Here is a 19,558-nt window from a genome sequence, read left to right on the forward strand (position 1 = left end):
ACACATGGAAATCATCCACGTCAAAACCTAGAAAGTCATACACCACATCGGCTCCAAGAAGCAGACGAGACCAACCACTTTCCAGAGTCTTGACAGAAACTTCCCTCCATGCACTGGCCCAGCTGTAGATGGATGACTTCAGGTTGTAGCGACGAAGGTTTTCCCCAGTCCGCTGGCCTCGCATGTCCCGTCCCTCCCTGTGCTCATCCTTGTCCTCGAAAACAACCATCACCTCGTCCAAGAGCTTCTGATGGTACAGCCTCTTCATGGTCATGATCACTTTTGGTCCATTGGTTGGATGAGGGCAGTAGTATTAGGTGGCAAAAACAACCACCCAATGCAGTCATTCTCAGCCACCAACTCCTTGTCGGACAGAAGCGCAGGTGCACTGGCCAGAAGAAAGAGAGCTTTTACCTGGTTGCATGGGATTCCCAGTGTGTTTGTCTGATAGTGGATGACCTCCTTGACAAAGTGGTGGTGAAACTAGTCTTTGAAGATCTTGGCTGTGAACCAAGCCTTCAGAGAATGCTAACAAATGACAGGAAGGACATCCATCAACCCACGAAGGCACCGAGGCTGCTTTGCACGGCCAACAATAATGGGGTTGAGCCGGTGCATGCCGTTGGCATTGGCACAACACAAAGCAGATATCTGTTGCTTGGACAGTTTGCGTCCAGGTACACACTTCTCCGTCTCCTCTGCTAAGGTGTTCATGGGCAGCGAGCGATAGAAAAGACAAGTTTCGTCAGCGATGTAGACTTGACTGAGAGTGAGGTCCTCCTTGTCGATTAAGATCTTCATCTTCTGCCGAAACTATTCTACTCCACCCTCGTTAGCATCCAAAGCTTTGCCATGGGTCTTACAATTGGTAAGTCCATGTTGTAGCTTGAAAGCAAAGAGCCACCTTTCAGATGCCCTGAAGTCTGGGGTGTTGTGTAACCTTGCAAACTTCTCAGCAGCAGCCTTCAGCTCTGTACCACGCACCAGCACACCAGCAGAACGTTGGTGACGATGCCAAATCTGCATGGAGCAGTCGACCTCTGCAACCCTGGGAGGGTACATAATCATCATCTGCACATTGCGTTTTGCCTTCACTGCAAAGTCAGCCGTGTACTGGGTGAGTCTGTCCCGGGATTTCTTGATATCAAACAAGGCTGAGCAGGCCAGGCTGAAGTCATGGAGGATGTGGGAAGTCGACCATCCCACGTCCACCTTCTCAGATATCTCCCCCTTCTTCTCCAGAGTCAGAACCACTCGTTTCCTCTTCTCCAGTGGCAGAGCCATCATCACACACATGAGTAAGAGGCAGCAGAGGAACAGCAAGGCCTGCAGCAGGTAGGATACCACCAAAAAAAGCGAGCACATGGGCAGCCATAGTGACAAGCATGCAGTCACGACGGTATGTAGGCAGGAAATGAGGAGGATGCAGGGGCACTCTAGCAGACAATATTTTCATTTTTAAAGGCTTCAACATGCTTGCATGTGTCGGCCTTGGTCACCTAATGGCGGCTCTCCACGCTGCACGATCCATTGCACCCTCCCTGTTCAGTCCCTTAACCCTGAGGTCACACTTAATGACCTCGTCCCAAGTCTTTCTCGGTCTACCACTGTAATCCCACCCCCAATATTAACACTTCTCACCTTCCTCACCCAATTATCATCCCCCATCCTCTCCACATGTCCCAACCATCTCAATCTACCTCTCCTCATCACAACACCAATACACTCCAGTCCCATCCTACCTCTCAACTCTTCCATCGTAAACCCAGCCCCTCCAGGCCTTGGACGCAGGGACGCACTGCACATCCACCTACTCATTGTCATTTCTATACGTCTGAGCCGGCGAATATCTTCATCCTTCACTGCCCAGGTCTCACTACCATACAGCATTACACTCCTAACACATGCTGCATACAAAGACCCCTTAGCACATAGCGAGAGTCCTCTCAATGTCAGGAGAGGCAAGAGCTCCCTGAACTTCTTCCAATCACTTCTCACCCTAGCCACAGAGCTAGCTCCAGCCCCACATTCAGCACACAACATGTCTCCCAAATAACAAAACTCTTCCACACATTCAAGAGATTCACCAGCAAGTTCAATCCTTTCACGTCTGACAATCTCCACCTGCTCACCCTGACACACCTTACACATAAAATCAGCATTATCTTGCACTCTACCTCTGATACCACTACATCTCTTATGCACCCATTTATCACAAACACTGCACAAGATGGAATAACTTCCCACGCCCTTGTGGCAAACTGCACATGGCCACTCTCCCTCGTCTTTGACAGTACAGCCACCAACCCTATATATCATCACTTTTGTTTTATCTGCATTTACCCTTAAACCCTTGTGCCCCATACCATCTCTCCACTTCCTAAACCTTTCCTCCGGCTCCCTTTCGTTCTCTGCAATCAACACCAAATCATCAGCATAAAACAACTCCCACAGGAGTCCGTTTCTAAAGTCACGTGAAAGGGCTTCAAGTACCATGATAAACAACATGAGACTCAAGACTGATCCGTGATGCACATCAACATTCACGGAAAACTAATCACTCAAATCTCCATTCACTCTTACCTGAGTGTGAGCACCCACATACATAGCCATAACCACTCTAACCAGCCACTCCTCCAAGCCAAGCTTTCTCATTGCCCACTTCACCACCTCTCTAGGGACTCTGTCAAAGGCCTTTTCCAAATCAACAAAAACAAAATAACGATCCCTTCTCCTACCAATATATTTTTCCTGAAGCTGTTGAACAATGAATACAGCATCAGTAGTCCCCCTACCTGGCATAAACCCAAACTGAATCTCATCAATATTTCCTAATTCTCTAATCATACCTTCTAAAACTCTCTCCATTACCTTCATTATCTGATCTAAAAGCTTTATACCTCTATAATTTCCTCTTTCCAGGGCATCACCCTTCCCTTTAAACACATTTACAATTACACTCTTCAGCCAATCATCTGGGACAACACACTCATAAATAACCCTACTTATCAGGTCAGTGACTAAACTCACCCCTATATTGCCTGAGGCCTTCAACATTTCGGCAATCAACCCAGACACACCTGCTGCCTTCCCCACCCTCATCCTGCCTATTGCCTCACTCACAGCAGCAGCATCAATCAATGGCCAAGGGCCAGGCACTGGATCTGCTGGCTCCAAACCTTCCCTTCTCCCAGTCAAACTCCTCTTTCAACAACCAGTTATAATGCTCTCTCCATGCATCTTTAATAACCTCACAGTTCACCACTACCCTTCCTTCATCATTCTTCACACACTGCTCACCTATAATATGCCGATTATCCCTCTTCACTTGACCTGCCACCCTAAACATCATATTTTTCCTTTCCCCATGATTTAGGTTATCAAGTAATAGTCTCTGTGACTCAGACTTTGCCCTGTATACCTCTCTTCTAGCCCTACGTTTGGCAGCCAAATATTCCTCTTTGCTACCACCCTTCTTCCATTCCCTCATCATCCCGCATACCACCCACTACACGTATTAAATCATCCCAAAATCTATCTTTCTCTGCTTCCTCCAATCCTGCCTGTGGAGCATACTGTATGCCGATATAATCACAGCTATCTTTCTACCCAAAAGAATTTTCACTACCAATATCCTATCGTTTACTCTCAAAACATTCATAACATATTCCACCCATTTCTCTGCAACCATCACACCAACACCTCCATATCCGTCTGTCCCCCCCTGCCAAAACAACGTATAGCAACAGTCCTTCCCAACAATCTTTCTGGCTGATTCACCCCTGTACCGGACTTCCTGCAAACACGCCACATCCACCCACCTCCTACTGAATGCCTCAACGACTTCCCCCGCTCTTCCCCTCAAAATTCCCACATTCCATGAACCCACCCTCATCCCCATGGGTGATTTACTGTCCTCAGGCTTGCTTTGAAACTTATTTTGTTTTGTCATCTTCAGTATTAATAAAGGGGGACAGACATATCACAGGTCCCACTCACTGCACAGTCCCAGGTCCAGGCAATGGATCTGGGACCCCTAGCCCACCAGCTTACCAGTGGCTGTGGTAGTGGCTCGAGGCACCCTGCAAGGACGGCTGCAGGGACACCCTCCAAGCGCGCCTTGGCACTGCAATTATCCCGCCATTATACACCCACTGATAGGGCAGCCTCCTGGGGCGCTACTCCCAGGTTCGGGCCCCTCTCTATTGGGCGGAAGTGGCAGCCTGGGAACTGCAATGCCCTGTACCCTCTAGCACAGGCCCGAGGCCCATCTCGCCCTGGACCCACAATCTATGCCGGCGGAACCCCCGCCACGCCTTCCCCCAGAAGTCAGCCACTAGGTAGCAGGGGCAAAGTTTTCTGGCCGCATGCCCTTGCTGGCGCCAACCCCTGTAACGTAGTGGGATACGTTGTGTGAAATGTAAAGTGCATGTGGTGTAGTGCATAGATAGTTAGAGGAAATGTTTGGGGGAGTACACTGGTCTACTCTCCACGTTACTGTCACACTGAAAAGGTCAGCAAAGGTGGATGGTTAGATAGCTAGTGAAACAGGAGCTCCAGCTCTCCCTATCACCAGCATTCCCATTCCCCTCGGGGGTACTACCCTGTTCGGCCCGTGCCAATATATATATATATATATATATATACATATACATAAATATATATATATATATATATATATATATATATATATATATATGCATATATATATATATATATATATATATATATATATATATATATATATATACAATAATCTCTTTAAGACCTGAATGCCTAAGTCCCAGACACCCCAAGTCCCAGACATTTTGGGCTCAGGTCCTCTGACACCAAAAATAGCCAAGAAACGTAAAAATGAAAAAAATGAAAGCCGATATGTTCATCCCTATTTTAAATTTGCCGTCCGGTGACGAACAGCTGTGTTTTAGCGCACAGTTCCTCCAACGTCCACTAGAGCGCCCCTGCATCCTCCCCAGTTCCTGCCTACCTACCGCTGTGACTGCACGCTCATTGCCATGGCTGCCCACATACTCGTTTTTGTGAATAAACTGCAATACCTCGCCACTAGACCACACGGGAATTTACAGTGCTGTGCAGTGTTAAGAAATTAGAATTCAGAGTGCAAAGGATTAAGTGCAGAGTGCAACACTGGCGTGCTGCAAGTAAGAACAGAACGTGCAATGTTAAACAATTATAATTCACAGTGCAAAGGACTAAGAACAGCACAACACAACTATACGTGCTTCAAGTGCACCTTCACCACTGTCAGAGCCATAGAGGAGGAGGGTTAATCTTTATGACAGGCACGGACATGTCGTAAGTACCCTGTACACTGCTAAATATTTTCCATACTCACTTTTAATTTCTCATTCTCTGGTTCCGTTTCATTTATTTCATGATTTCTGTCCCTTATTTGTGTGCGAAAGGTCTTAGGTTCTGTGCATGTCCGGTAGGGAGTTATTTAGGTGGCTTTCAAAGTTAGGTTGGGTTGGGGTCTATAAGTACCTGTCCAGAGGTATTTTTCCTGTCCCTGACAAAACCAAGTCCCAGACATGCCTTTAGCTCTACTACTTTGGATCTTGGAGATATTACTGTAATGTAATTTAAGTTTGTATGCCAAATAATTTAGAGTGTTAAGCAGTGTAAGATAACTCTAGCATGTTTTGAATGTCCCCGAGCTTGTAACTGTTGTAACGGTTGCTTCCTCAAGAATATAACAGATTATTCTAGAATACAAGAAGCTTGTATAAGGATGAGGAAGAGACTAGGGCAGTTTCAATCAGTTTCAGTGCAGTCTGAGTGTAGGTCAGTGCCAATGCAGTGCATTTGGTGAAGATTATCTCCAGCACTTGTGAAAAGAGTAAAGTGTTGTTAGCAAGCATTAAGTGTAACTGCAGACAGTAGGGATTATCTCCGGTACTTGTGAAAACAGTGAAGTGCTGTTGGCGACCATTAAGTGTAATTATTTGGAAAATCAAGACAGTAAACTTTAGAAACCAGTGATTACTTACAAAGCCTGTGCTACTGTGTTGTTGTAAAATGAAAGGCTGCCTCAAAGAAGAACAATTCACTGGGCAACATCCTTCCTGAACTGATCTACTGCTGCTGGAGCCTGTGGCAGTGCAGGACAGGGATATAACTATCTATCTATCTATTGCCAGATGCCTCAATCCCATTTGGGGTGGCCACAAACAAATCACCTCCACGCCACCTTGTCCCCAGCCATTTCACTTCCCTGCTCCCAGCTCACATCCCCCTCTATCATATACGTCTCCACTCCATCTCTCCATCTCATCCTTGGCCTCCCCCTCCCTCTCTCCCCTTCCACCTCACTCACATACACTCTCCCCATCAGTCTCTCACCCTCCATCCTCTCCACATGGCCAAACCACCTCAGCGTGTTCCTCATGACGCTTCCTATCACATCCACATCCACACCACAATGCTCCTTTATATCCTCACTTGTCAGCCTGTCTCTCCATGTGACTCCACAGGCTCCTCTTAAATAACTCATTTCCACTGCTCTCACTCTTGACTTGTGTCCTTCCAACAACGTCCAAGCTTCATTTCCATACGTTTGAGTTGGTATCACAATACTGTCATGTAGTAACTTTTTCACTTCCATGCTCACTTCCTTGTTTCTTATCACTGCTTTCAAAGAACCAGCAACATTTCTTCCCTGCTGTACCCTTTCGAGCCCTTCACCCTCCAAATCTCCATCCTTACTCATCACACTACCCAAGTACTTAAACGTACTCACATTTTCCAATTCCTCACCATCCAACCCTGCTGTACATTCACTGACTTCACCTCTCTCAAAGACCATCACTTAACTCTTCCCTACATTCACATTTAAATTCCGTTTCTTACACACTCTCTCAAACTCATCCACCATGCCTTGCAGCTCCCCTTCGTCTTCACTCAACAACACAGTATCCTCTGCAAACAACAGTACAGGGAGTTTCCAAACACTATCCTCTCTCACCAGGGCCACTCCAACATCCACTACCCTACCTTGTACCTCTTTTATTACCCCATCCATGTACAGATGAACAACCATGGAGACATGACACATCCCTGTTTCAACCCAACCTTCAAAGAGAAAAATTCACTTAGTTCACCATCCACACGCACTGCAGCCTTAGCACCATCATACATACTCTTCACGGCATTCAACAACTTCCCATCTACTCCATATATTCTTAATACTTTCCACAATCCTTGTCTATCCACCCTGTCATATGCTTTCTCCAAATCCATGAAAGCTCCATACAACTTCTTTCCCTTCTCTAGAAACTTTTCCACTAAATATCTAACAATGAATATCTGATCTACACAACCTCTTCCCTTCCTAAAAGTCTCCCTGTTCTTCTCCAACTAATTCCTCTGTTCTTTCTCTAACTCTGTCAATAAGTATCCTACCATACACTTTTCCTACTATACTAAGAAGACAAATGACCCTATGATTACTACACACTTCTTTTTCCCCTTTTCCTTTGCACAAGGGAATAATTATACTTGACTTCCAATCCTTCGGGACTCTACTTTCCTCCCAGGCCAATCTGCACCCCTTCCACATCCATTCTACTACTATCTCTCCCCCATGCTTCAGTTTTCACCACACACTCCATCAATTCCTGGGGCTTTTCCCAATTTAACTTTCTTCATTGCTTCCACAACTTCTATCTTATTGATTTCTTCCTGTCTTCTCACCTCCCTCCTTCTCCCAGCCATTTCCCAGCCACTTATACTCGCATTACTTCCATCCTGTATGTTCAACAATGCCTTAACCTTTAAACCACGGGCTTGTTTAGCTTTGACTTGCGGCTCCCGCGTGAATATTCGGGCTCTGACAGACTCTCTAAAAATCAATCATTTCCTGTGGCACCCTCGGGGATGCATAGGGCCTCGATGAACTCACACCACCACATCCTATCTTGTGCTAACTCCTCAAGATCTCCCCAACACTCATCTCCAGCTTCCCGTCTCATTGTCCTCACCCACGTCTCTTTTGGCCTTCCTCTACCTCTCCTACCAGGTGCCACCCACCCTGGTGTACCTCGTACTATTCCCTGTCTCCTATACACATGTCCTAGCCACTTCCATCGTGAGAATCTAACATATTGATCGATCGGCTGCACTCCCGTTATTTCTCTAATTCTACTATTTGGTATCCTTTCCCACCACTTAACTCCTAATATTCTTCTAAGTGCTTTATTTTCAAACACCAAGAATTTATTTTCCATAGTCACTGTGCTGTACCAAGACTCGTGTCCATAAATTAAGATACTCCTAACCATTACCTTATAAAGTTTGATTTTTGTATGCACAGAGAAATTGTTATTATTCCAAATATTTTTAAGCATTCCCATTGCCTGATTAGCCTTCTTTAACCTTTCCTCGAATTCAAAGTTCAAAGAACCATCCTTGGCTAAATAAGTACCTAAATATTTAAACCTATCAACTTGCTTTACAACCATACCTCCAATTACACATTCCTGTGCATTTTCCATATTCATATTGATTATTTCAGTTTTTCCACAATTAATAACCAAACCCACCTTGCGACCTTCACTCACCAAACAGTCCAACACTCTCTGCATCTCTTCTGGCCCATCACAAATCAAAACTATTTCATCTGCATAATCTAAATCCAAAAGTTTCCTGTTCTCTCCCCAAAGTATACCTGCACCGGTTTCTGTTCCAACACGTTTCATAATGTAATCAATGACCAATATAAATAGTAAAGGCGATAGAACACCACCTTGAATTACTCCGGACTTGACTTCAAACGAATCACTCAGACAACCATCAACCATCACTTTACAAAATGTGTCCTCATGCATGTTCAAAATGACCCTCACAAACTCCTCTGGTATTCCATAATGTCTCATGATCTTCCCCATAGTCTCTCTCGAAACACTATCAAAAGCCTTTTCAAAATCAACAAAACAAAGACTTAACGGTACTCTCATTTCATTAACTTGCTGCATCAAATGCCTAACTATAAAGATCTGATCATTGCAACCACATCCCTTTCTAAAACCAGCCTGTTCATCCCTCAGAATACCCTCAACCACCGGCTCCAACCTATTTAACAACACTCTACTGAAAACTTTCAAAGCTATCGGTGACAAAGAGATTCCCCTCCAATTACCACATTCACTCAGGTCTCCCTTCTTCGGAACTTTAACAATTACACCATTCTTCCAAACTGATGGTAGTAACCCTGTCACCCATATCTTATTGAATAGCTTGGTCAAGATCATTATTAATCTATCCCCTCCACTTTAAACATTTCCGGAAATAAACCATCCTCCCCTGGTGCCTTATTATTCTTTAACTGTTTTACTGCTTTCTCCACTTCTGCAAGCCTCAACTCTCCTGTTTCTATATTTAAATCTTCCTGAGCAGACGGTATATCCTCTTCTGGTGGTATTGGTCTATTAAGAACTGTCTCAAAATGCTCTTTCCATCTATTTTTAATATCTCCATCTTTGGTCAATAAATTTCCTTCCCTGTCTCTAACTGGTATTTCCTTGCGTTTACCTGCATTACCACTCAGTTCTCTAATCGATTCATATGCTATTCTTTGACTCTGTCCATCATTTTTGTTTATTAAGATTTCAGTCTCTGCAACCTTTTCATCCACACATCTTCTTTTATCTCTCCTAGCTAACCTTCTTACTTCTGAATTCAAACTCCAGTACGCAGCTCTTGCTAATTCAATCTCTCGTTCATCAACGCATTGCATCTCACTCCTCAATTTAGCCTCACCTCTCTTTTTTATCATATCACACGTTTCCTCTGATATCCATTTCTTTCTCCTGAATCTATGTCTCCTTCCAATCGTACATTCAGCAGTCTCATGCAAAACATTGTTCACATCCTCCCACATCTCATCTACACTTCTCTCCCCCTCTTCCAATGTTTCCAACACCAAAAACCTATTTCTGCATTCTAATCTGAATTCCTCCTTTTCTTCTCCTTCCCTTCTAAGCTTACCAATATCGTATCTACCAACACCAGATTTTTCCTTCTTCTGATTTTTAAGTTTAAACCTTATTTTTGCAATGCTGAGTTGATGGTCACTACCAATATCCGCTCCCCGTTTAACATGAACATCCAGCAGAGAACTTCTATGCCTCCTACTGATAGCAATGTGATCAATCTGATTTTTATATTTTCCACATGGCGACACCCAAGTTGTCTTGTGTATATTGCAATGCTGAAAGAGTGTGCCCCCGATGACTAAGTCATTTGCTAGACAGAAGCTTCCAAACCTCACTCCGTTTTCATTCATCCTACTACCAACTCCCATCTTACCCATACATGCCTCAAATCCCTCATTTGAACAGCCCATTACTCCATTAAAGTCTCCAACGCAGATCAAAACATCATGTCTAGGTACCCTTCCTACTCCTTCTTGCAACTTTTCATAAAATGTGTCTTTCCTTTCATCGAGTGCATCATTAGTAGGTGCATAACACACAAACTAAAATATTTGCCAAAAATCAGTTATTAGTCCTAGAATATTAAAATCGCATATACTTATGGCACATACCTTCAGCTTTCTCCTTGGGTGTTTGTTGAGCCTTCGTCGAGTACTGTAGGACTTGTGGAGACCTCTGAAGTTGGGTAACGAAGTCTCCACTTTACACTTCCTGACAACTCGTAATATGATTACCACAGCCTGATATTATCACTAGAAACACTAATCTATGATTCTCAAATAGTTTGGAATCCATACTCCCCCCAAAAAAAAAACTGTGAAAGCAATGAAAATTACGAGGGCGTATGACCATCCCACTTCCTATCGTTCGCCGCTAGTGTTGTCCATTATTCATAAAAACACTCACAGTTTATATTTCTGTTACTATATAACACTTATATATACCTACAGTCTTTATCCATAGGTTTCCTTCAGTAATAGTAGTTTATTGTCACTGTAGGGATTCAATTTCTTTCAGTAAAATACGTAGCATTCACTTTCTCGTCCTGTATACTGCCACTGAGAGTGAATGTCACTTTCACCTTCACTCTCATAACTCACAGTATTCATACATGCTAGAGTGAAACTTTCACTTTTATTACTCCTAGTATATATACTCGTATTCTTATAATACCACTCATTTACATTTCTATTTACGTTCTCTATTTTATTTACATTATTTACATTTCTATTTTATTTACACTGTGTTATGCACTGTCACTTGAAGTAACTTATAAAACTATTTTCCACTGTTCACTTATATTTATATTCATTGCTTTCACTTGCTGTTTATACATTATTTACAATTCCACTTGCACTGTTTTACTCAATAAAAAGATCATAGTCACTCTCTATCAATTGTCAGCCCTTTACCTCTTTCCACACGAGGTTTAGTAGGGAGTAAAGGTCACAGGGCCCTTTGCATGGGGCTAGAAAGCGGCAGAAGCTAGCAGGAGCAAATCAGACATACTCCCACTTTCAAAGACGACAGTGAACTGATAGTGGAGGCCTCCTGCCGCCTGGCTAGGGTGAGTGCAATACTACCAACTTCAGCCCTGTGAGACCTGCTAATATATAGCAATGAAATGATTGTCAGGAAACCAAGACAATACATAATAAATTAGGTAGCTCCAGGTGAATGTAAATATCACTTAGGCTTCTCCCTTCCCTCATTATATGTATATTTATTACGAAAATAGATTTTACAGCATATTTCAAGGGGAAATAAACAGCGAAAATTAGCGAACGAGTGCACGTGAGGTGTTGTCAGGTGATAATTAGCCAATTCCAGGTGTATGGCACTATCACTTACCTTATTTCTTTTTGGTATATATTATTTGGTATAAGAATAGGGCATAGGCCTTATTTCAATGGATGAAATCAGTGGAAAATTCCAGGGAAGATTTACTAAGCGTAGAATACAGTGTGGTGGCCTGCAATAATTAGGTAGTTCCAGGTGAATGTCAATATCACTTAGGCTTCTCCCTTCTTTTCTTATATATATTTTTATTACGAAAATAGATTATACGGCATATTTCAAGGGGAAATAAACAGCGAAAATTAGCGAACGAGTGCACGTGAGGTGTTGTCAGGTGATAATTAGACAATTCTAGGTGTATGGCACTCTCACTTACCTTATTTTTTTCTTGTATATATTATTTGGTATAAGTATAGGGCATACGGCTTATTTCAATGGATGAAATCAGTGAAAAATTCCAGGGAAGATTTACTTAGCATAGCACGGTAGCACGGTCGGGCAGGCAAGAGGATAGGGTAATGGAGGGGAGGTAGGGAGGGGAGTCAAGAACGGAGAGAAATGGCTAAATTGTCAACAATGGATGGGAGTACAGATGAGATTAGGAGTGCTGACTAGCGTTGGACATTGGCAGTACTGATAGATGATACAAGCCATCACTTCAAAGCCCATGAGAATTCAAAATAACACAGAATCACAAAAGTGTCGCCCCGCGGTATGATCCCTTGCTCTTAAGCATCACGAAAGTGACGCCCCCCGGTTAAGAGGTTAATCCTTTAACTGCGGGCTTGATTTGTTTTTTCTTGCGGCACCCGCGGGCATATTCGCGCTCCAACAGACTCTCTAAAAATATTTGCCAAAAATCAGTTATTAGTCCTAGAATATTAAAATCATATATGCTTATGACACATACCTTCAGCTTTCTCCTGAGGTGTTTGTTGAGCCTTCATCGAGTATCATAGGACTTAAGGAGACCTCTGAAGTTGAGTAACAAAGTCTCCACTTTACACTACCCGACAACCCGTAATATGATTACCACAGCATGATATTATCACTAGAAACACTATTCTATGATTCTCAAATAGTTTGGAATCCATACTCCCCAAAAAAAACACTGTGAAAGCAATGAAAATTACGAGGGCGTATGACCTTCCCACTTGCGCTAGTTCGCTGCTGGTGTTGTCATTTACTATTCATAAAAACACTCACAGTTTATATTTCTATTACTATATAACACTTATATATATCTACAGTCTTTATACATAAGTTTCCTTCAGTAATAGTAGTTTATTGTCACTGCAGGGATTCAATTTCTTTCAGTAAAATACGTAGCATTCACTTTCTCGTCCTGTATACTAGCATTGAGAGTGAATGTCACTTTCACCTTCACTCTCATAACTCATAGTATTCATACATGCTAGAGTGAAACTTTCACTTTCATTACTCCCAGTATATATACTTGTATTCTTATAATACTACTCATTTACATTTCTATTTACGTTCTCTATTTTATTTACATTATTTACATTTCTATTTTATTTACACTGTGTTCTGCACTGTCATTTGAAGTAACTTATAAAACTACTGTATTTTCCACTGTTCACTTATATTTACATTCATTGCTTTACTTGCTGTTTACACATTATTTACAATTCCACTTGCACTGTTTTACTCAACAGAAAGATCGCAGTCACTCTCTTTCAATTGTCAGCCCTTTACCTCTTTCCACATGAGGTTTAGTAGGGGGTAAAGGTCACAGGGACCTTTGCATGGGGGTAAAAAGTGGCTGAAGTTAGCAGGAGGAAACAGACGTACCTTCACCTTGGAAGATGACAGTGAACTGATAGGGGTGGGCCAGGGTGGCCTACCTAGGGAAATGCATTACTGCCAACATCAGCCTCTTGACAGCTCCTAATATATAGCAGTGAAATGATTGGCAAGAAATCTAGACAATACATTATAAATTAGGAAGTTCCAGGTGAATGTAAATATCACTTAGGCTTCTCCCTTCCCTCCTTACATATATTTTTAGTACGAGAATAGATTATACGGCATATTTCAAGGGGAAAAAAACAGCGAAAATTAGCGAACGAGTGCACGTGAGGTGTTGTCAGGCGATAATTAGCCAATTCCAGGTGTATGGCACTCTCACTTACCTTATTTCTTTTTGGTATATATTAATTGGTATAAGAATAGGGCATAGGGCTTATTTCAATGGATGAAATCAGTGGAAAATTCCAGGGAAGATTTACTTAGCGTAGCACAGCCGGGCAGGCGAGAGGAGAGGGTAATGGAGGGAAGGTAGGGAGGGGAGTCAAGAACGGGGAGAAATGGCTAAATTGTCAACAATGGATGGGAGTACAGATGAGATTAGGAGTGCTGAGTAGTGTTGGACATTGGCAGTACTGATAGATGATACAAGCTACCACTTGAAAGCCCGGGGAAATTCAAAATAACACAGAATCGCAAAAGTGACGCCCCACAGTATGATCCCTTGCTCCCAAGCGTCACGAAAGTGACGCCCCGCAGTATGATCCCTTGCTCCCAAGCGTCACGAAAGTGACGCACCGCAGTTAAGAGGTTAAAGTGTTCTCTCCATCTGCTCTCTTTTTCTCCCTTCTCCACTAGTAATCTACAATTTAATCTTTCACTCCCCTGCTAACTTCACTTCCACCCTGTCTTACTCTCTTCACCTCTTTCCAGGACATTTTCTTACAGTCCCTCCACTTTACACTCAAATTCCTTCCAAATTCCTCATCCACTCTCTTCTTACTCTCTCTTATTAATCTTTTCACCCCTCTCTTTCCTTCTACATATAAATCTCTCTTCTGCCTCTCAACTTCTTCCATGCCCCTATTTCTCATCCATTCATTGTATGCTTTCTTCTTTTGTGCCACAGCCTGTCTCAACTCTTCAGTCCACCACGCTGTTCCTTGCACCCCCCTCCGTCTTCTCTTCCTCACACACACGACATCACATGCTGCACATATTTCTTCTGTAAATATCCTGCACACACCTTCCACGTCCCCCATCTGCTCCAATTCATATTTGCCCAATCGTTCCTCCACTTCTCTCTTAACTCTGCCTTTTTCTCATCCTCTTGTAACCTTTCCACTCTCCTTGCAACTACTCCTTCCTCTCGTCTTTCCTTTCTTCTATTTCTCCATCTTACTTGGATCCTAATTCTGGCCACCACCAAGTAGTGGTCAGAAAGTCCACTCCCACAACCTCTATAAGCTCTTGCATCCATTACATATCTTCGCATCCCTTCATCCACACACACATAATCAATCATTGCCTTCCTTTCATTCAGTTCACCACCCACCTTTCTCATCACTCACCATGTATACCTGTGGATCATTTTGTCTGAAGGGAGTATTGGCTATCACCAACCCCCTCCCAGCATGAATGTCCACTAACGCATTGCCAATCTCATCTATCTCAGCAGGCACACCCCACTCACCAACTATTCCATCCACCTTCACATTCCCTACTTTAACATTCATATCACCGATCAAAAACACTCTCTCATTCCTTCCAAACTTTTCCATGTACACTTCCACATTTGTCCAGAACTCTTCTCTCACTCTGCTAGCACGATCTTGCGTCGGTGCATACACACACACAATCGCCCACATTTGTATTCCAACTTTCAACTTTACCCACACAATCCTTGACCCAAGTGATCCATACTGTCTTATGCTCTTCTTCCATCTTTTACTCACCACTATACATAATCCTTCCTTTGCCCTCTCATTCTCACCTAGTCCTGCACATATACCCCATCCATACTCCCATTCTCTCACACTTTCTCCTCTCCATTTTGTTTCAGTTATTCCACATACATCCACTTTCACACCCTCAAGCACCTGGACAATCTCTCTCTCTTTCACCTCAACATTCCCTCCTCTTACATTCCATGCTGCCGTTACCAAGTCCTTTGTCTGGTCCTGGGTCATCATCGTTTGGTCAGTCCTTGTCCGAGCCTTCTTGTTTGACTTTTTAGTTAGTTGTTTTCCGGGAAGGGGCACTAACCCTCCGCCAACCCTTTTAGTTGCCTTTTACGACAAGCAGGGATACTGGGGAAGTATTCTCGAAAAAAAAACCTACCCCAAGGGGTAGTGGCTGTATAAGTGGGTCTGAATGTGACAGCGTCGATTATCACTTGAGCCCAACTAACTGAACTAAAACTTACCTAAGTCTTCACTTAGCTTGATCCCCATCAGATCACATAACAATTCATCTGAAATCAATAAAGAAAAGAAATTATGCTATCCTCTACATTTACAGAGTGTTCTGGAACAACAAAATATCCAACAAGAAAGCTGGTTACCGTAAACTTTCCGTAAAACAGAGAAAACTATAATTAAAGATGAATAGTAACTTCTGTTACAGTAGTTGTACTATTAACCTGTTCATTCAACAAATGTCTGATATTATTATTGCAATCTCTTGAAGCTTTTATTCAACTTTGAGAGATTAGTAACTGGAAGGGTTAGATACGGATTTCATTAACCCCCTCATGACTAAAATGCACTCCTACACTGAATAAAGTTGATATGTGACATGGAATTAAGGAACGGATGAAGAAGAGGACCTATGCATCCAAGAGGAAAATATGGAAGTAGAAATACCAAGCAGTAAAGGATGCCATCAATAGTGAGATTAACAAAGTGGTATGTGAACAGGGAACTGTTGACAGAAGTGTTAATAAACAGTACAGAGCTCTCATGAACAATCTCCTGAGAGTTACTCATTCATTGTGTGGATGGACAAGGGGCCTTCAAAGACATAAGGTAACAAGGTGGTGGGATGAAGATGTAGCAGCTGCAGTTAAGGAGATAAGAAGACTATTCTGTTAAAGGAAAAGGGGTGGTACAAGAGAGGTTTACTTGGAGGTATACAGGGTAAAATCTGGGTCTCACAGACTATGCAAATTGTGTTGAAAGGAAAAATGTGGTATTCAAGGTGGCAAATCAGGTTAAAAGGGAAAAATAGGGATATCATAAGTGAGCAGTTTGACGAATGATGAAGGAAAGGTAGTGGTAGACAGCGTGGATATTAAAGACGCCTGGAGAAAGCATTACAACCAGTTGCTGAAAAAGAGTTTCACTGGGACTGGAAAGATTTGGCATCAGTGAATCCAGTGTTTCGCCCATGGCCTTCAATTGATGCTGCCACTGTGAGCAGGACAATAGGCAGGATGCAGCCGGGGAAGGCAGCAGGTCTGTCTGGGTTGACTGCTGAAAAGTTGAAGGGCTCAGGAGATATACGAGTGGGTTTAGTTAACTATCTACTGCCAGACACCTTAGTCCCATAAGGGGTGGCCACAAACAAACCACCTCCATGACACCTGGTCCCGTGCCATTTCATTGCCTTGCTTCCAGCGCACACACCCCTCTCTCATATACCTCTCCACTCCATTTCTCAATCTCATCCTTGACCTCCCCCTCTCTCTCCCCCCATCCACCTCACTCACATACACTCTCCTCATTACTCTTTTGCTCTCTATCCTTTCCACCTGGCCAACCCACCTCAATGTACTTCTCCTAACTTTCTATCACATCCACATCACGACACTCCTTCACCTCCTCATTTGCCAGTCTGTCTCTCCATTTAACTCCCCATGATCATCTCAAATAACTCATTTCCACTGCTCTTGACTTGGGTCCTTCCAACAAGGTCCAAGCTTGACTTCCATATGTAAGAGTTGGTATCGTAATACTGTCATGCAACGACTCTTTTACTTCCATGCTCACTTCCCTATTTCTTATCACTGCTTTCAAAGAACCAGCAACCTATCTTCCTTGTACCCTTTCAAGCACTTCACCCTCCAAACTTCCATCCTTACTCATCACACTACTCAAGTACAGGCAGACCCCGAGATACAATACCCCTAGATATGATACCCCGGCATAGCGATGGAGGTAGAAATACCACCCTACCCTGCCGAACGATGGTCAAACACCGGTATAACAATGGGCATTGTTTTTTAAAACTGATTTTGATGATATTTTAGACTTAAATTTTGTTTCAGTTGATTTATAAACTGTTTTCAGACTTAGCTTAATGTGTTTTAGTTATGGGTGGGGTGAATATTTCATTTTGGAGTACAGTCAACTAAGTTTGATTTTTTCCAGATTTATTTTTGATGATTTTCTGATTTTATTTTTGGCTTTGGGTGAGTTATAAACTGCTTTTAGGCTTAGTTTCACTTGTTTTACAGCTATTTCGGGGTTTAAGTTAGCTAGAAACTTGTTTTTGGACTCATTTGGGTAGGTTTAGGACTTTGTTTGGGGGGAAACCCATGGCTCAAAAATGCATCCCAATACTTTGCATGTTAAATCTACTCCGAGATACAATACCCCGCATATCAACGGGTTTTTCTTAACCGAGTGCACTGTTAAACCAGGGCATGTCTGTACCTAAAAGCACTCACATTTTCCTTTTCCTCATCATCCAACCTCACTGTACATCCAGTGATTTCATTTCTCTCAAAGACCATAATTTTACTCTTCCCTACGTTCACCTTTAGATTCTGTTTTTTACACACTCTTCCAAACTCATTCAGCAAGCCGCGCAGTTCCTCTTCGTCTTCACATAACCCGTGGATTATGAGCCACAGCTCAGGCTGTGAAGCAGCGTGTTGCGAGCCATAACTCAGGCTGTGCTAACTTTTCAGTGGCCATGCATCATCGGTAACTACTCCACTGCTACGCAAACTTATGCATGGCACTATGCAAAGACTGTAGAGATATGAAAGACATGTGTCACTACATGTAATGTATATGTACTGTTGTAGGTATCAATCAATCAATCAATCATTTCCTGTGGCACCCTCGGGGATGCACAGGGCCTCGATGAACTCACACCACCACATCCTATCTTGTGCTAACTCCTCAAGATCTCCCCAACACTCATCTCCAGCTTCCCGTCTCATTGTCCTCACCCACGTCTCTTTTGGCCTTCCTCTACCTCTCCTACCAGGTGCCACCCACCCTGGTGTACCTCGTACTATTCCCTGTCTCCTATACACATGTCCTAGCCACTTCCATCGTGAGAATCTAACATATTCATCGATCGGCTGCACTCCCGTTATTTCTCTAATTCTACTATTTGGTATCCTTTCCCACCACTTAACTCCTAATATTCTTCTAAGTGCTTTATTTTCAAACACCAAGAATTTATTTTCCATAGTCACTGTGCTGTACCAAGACTCGTGTCCATAAATTAAGATACTCCTAACCATTACCTTATAAAGTTTGATTTTTGTATGCACAGAGAAATTGTTATTATTCCAAATATTTTTAAGCATTCCCATTGCCTGATTAGCCTTCTTTAACCTTTCCTCGAATTCAAAGTTCAAAGAACCATCCTTGGCTAAATAAGTACCTAAATATTTAAACCTATCAACTTGCTTTACAACCATACCTCCAATTACACATTCCTGCGCATTTTCCATATTCATATTGATTATTTCAGTTTTTCCACAATTAATAACCAAACCCACCTTGCGACCTTCACTCACCAAACAGTCCAACACTCTCTGCATCTCTTCTGGCCCATCACAAATCAAAACTATATCATCTGCATAATCTAAATCCAAAAGTTTCCTGTTCTCTCCCCAAAGTATACCTGCACCGGTTTCTGTTCCAACACGTTTCATAATGTAATCAATGACCAATATAAATAGTAAAGGCGATAGAACACCACCCTGAATTACTCCGGACTTGACTTCAAACGAATCACTCAGACAACCATCAACCATCACTTTACAAACTGTGTCCTCATGCATGTTCATAATGACCCTC

The 19,558-nt window shown here is 42.8% G+C and overlaps 1 protein-coding gene across 1 annotated transcript in view; it reads right to left on the minus strand.

The window, feature by feature from the left end:
• Positions 1 to 19,558, minus strand: part of LOC145401909 (uncharacterized) — a 61,001-nt gene that overhangs the window by 7,270 nt on the left and 34,173 nt on the right. The window contains exon 4 of the mRNA XM_080274014.1: positions 15,943 to 15,990. Coding sequence (XP_080130140.1) covers positions 15,943 to 15,990 — 48 coding nt within the window. The remainder of the gene's footprint in view (positions 1 to 15,942; positions 15,991 to 19,558) is intronic.

This window comes from Coenobita brevimanus, chromosome 57, assembly GCF_032717465.1.
Source record: "Coenobita brevimanus isolate Jiangsu-jjx chromosome 57, ASM3271746v2, whole genome shotgun sequence".
In the NCBI taxonomy this organism is placed as follows: Eukaryota; Metazoa; Arthropoda; class Malacostraca; order Decapoda; family Coenobitidae; genus Coenobita; species Coenobita brevimanus.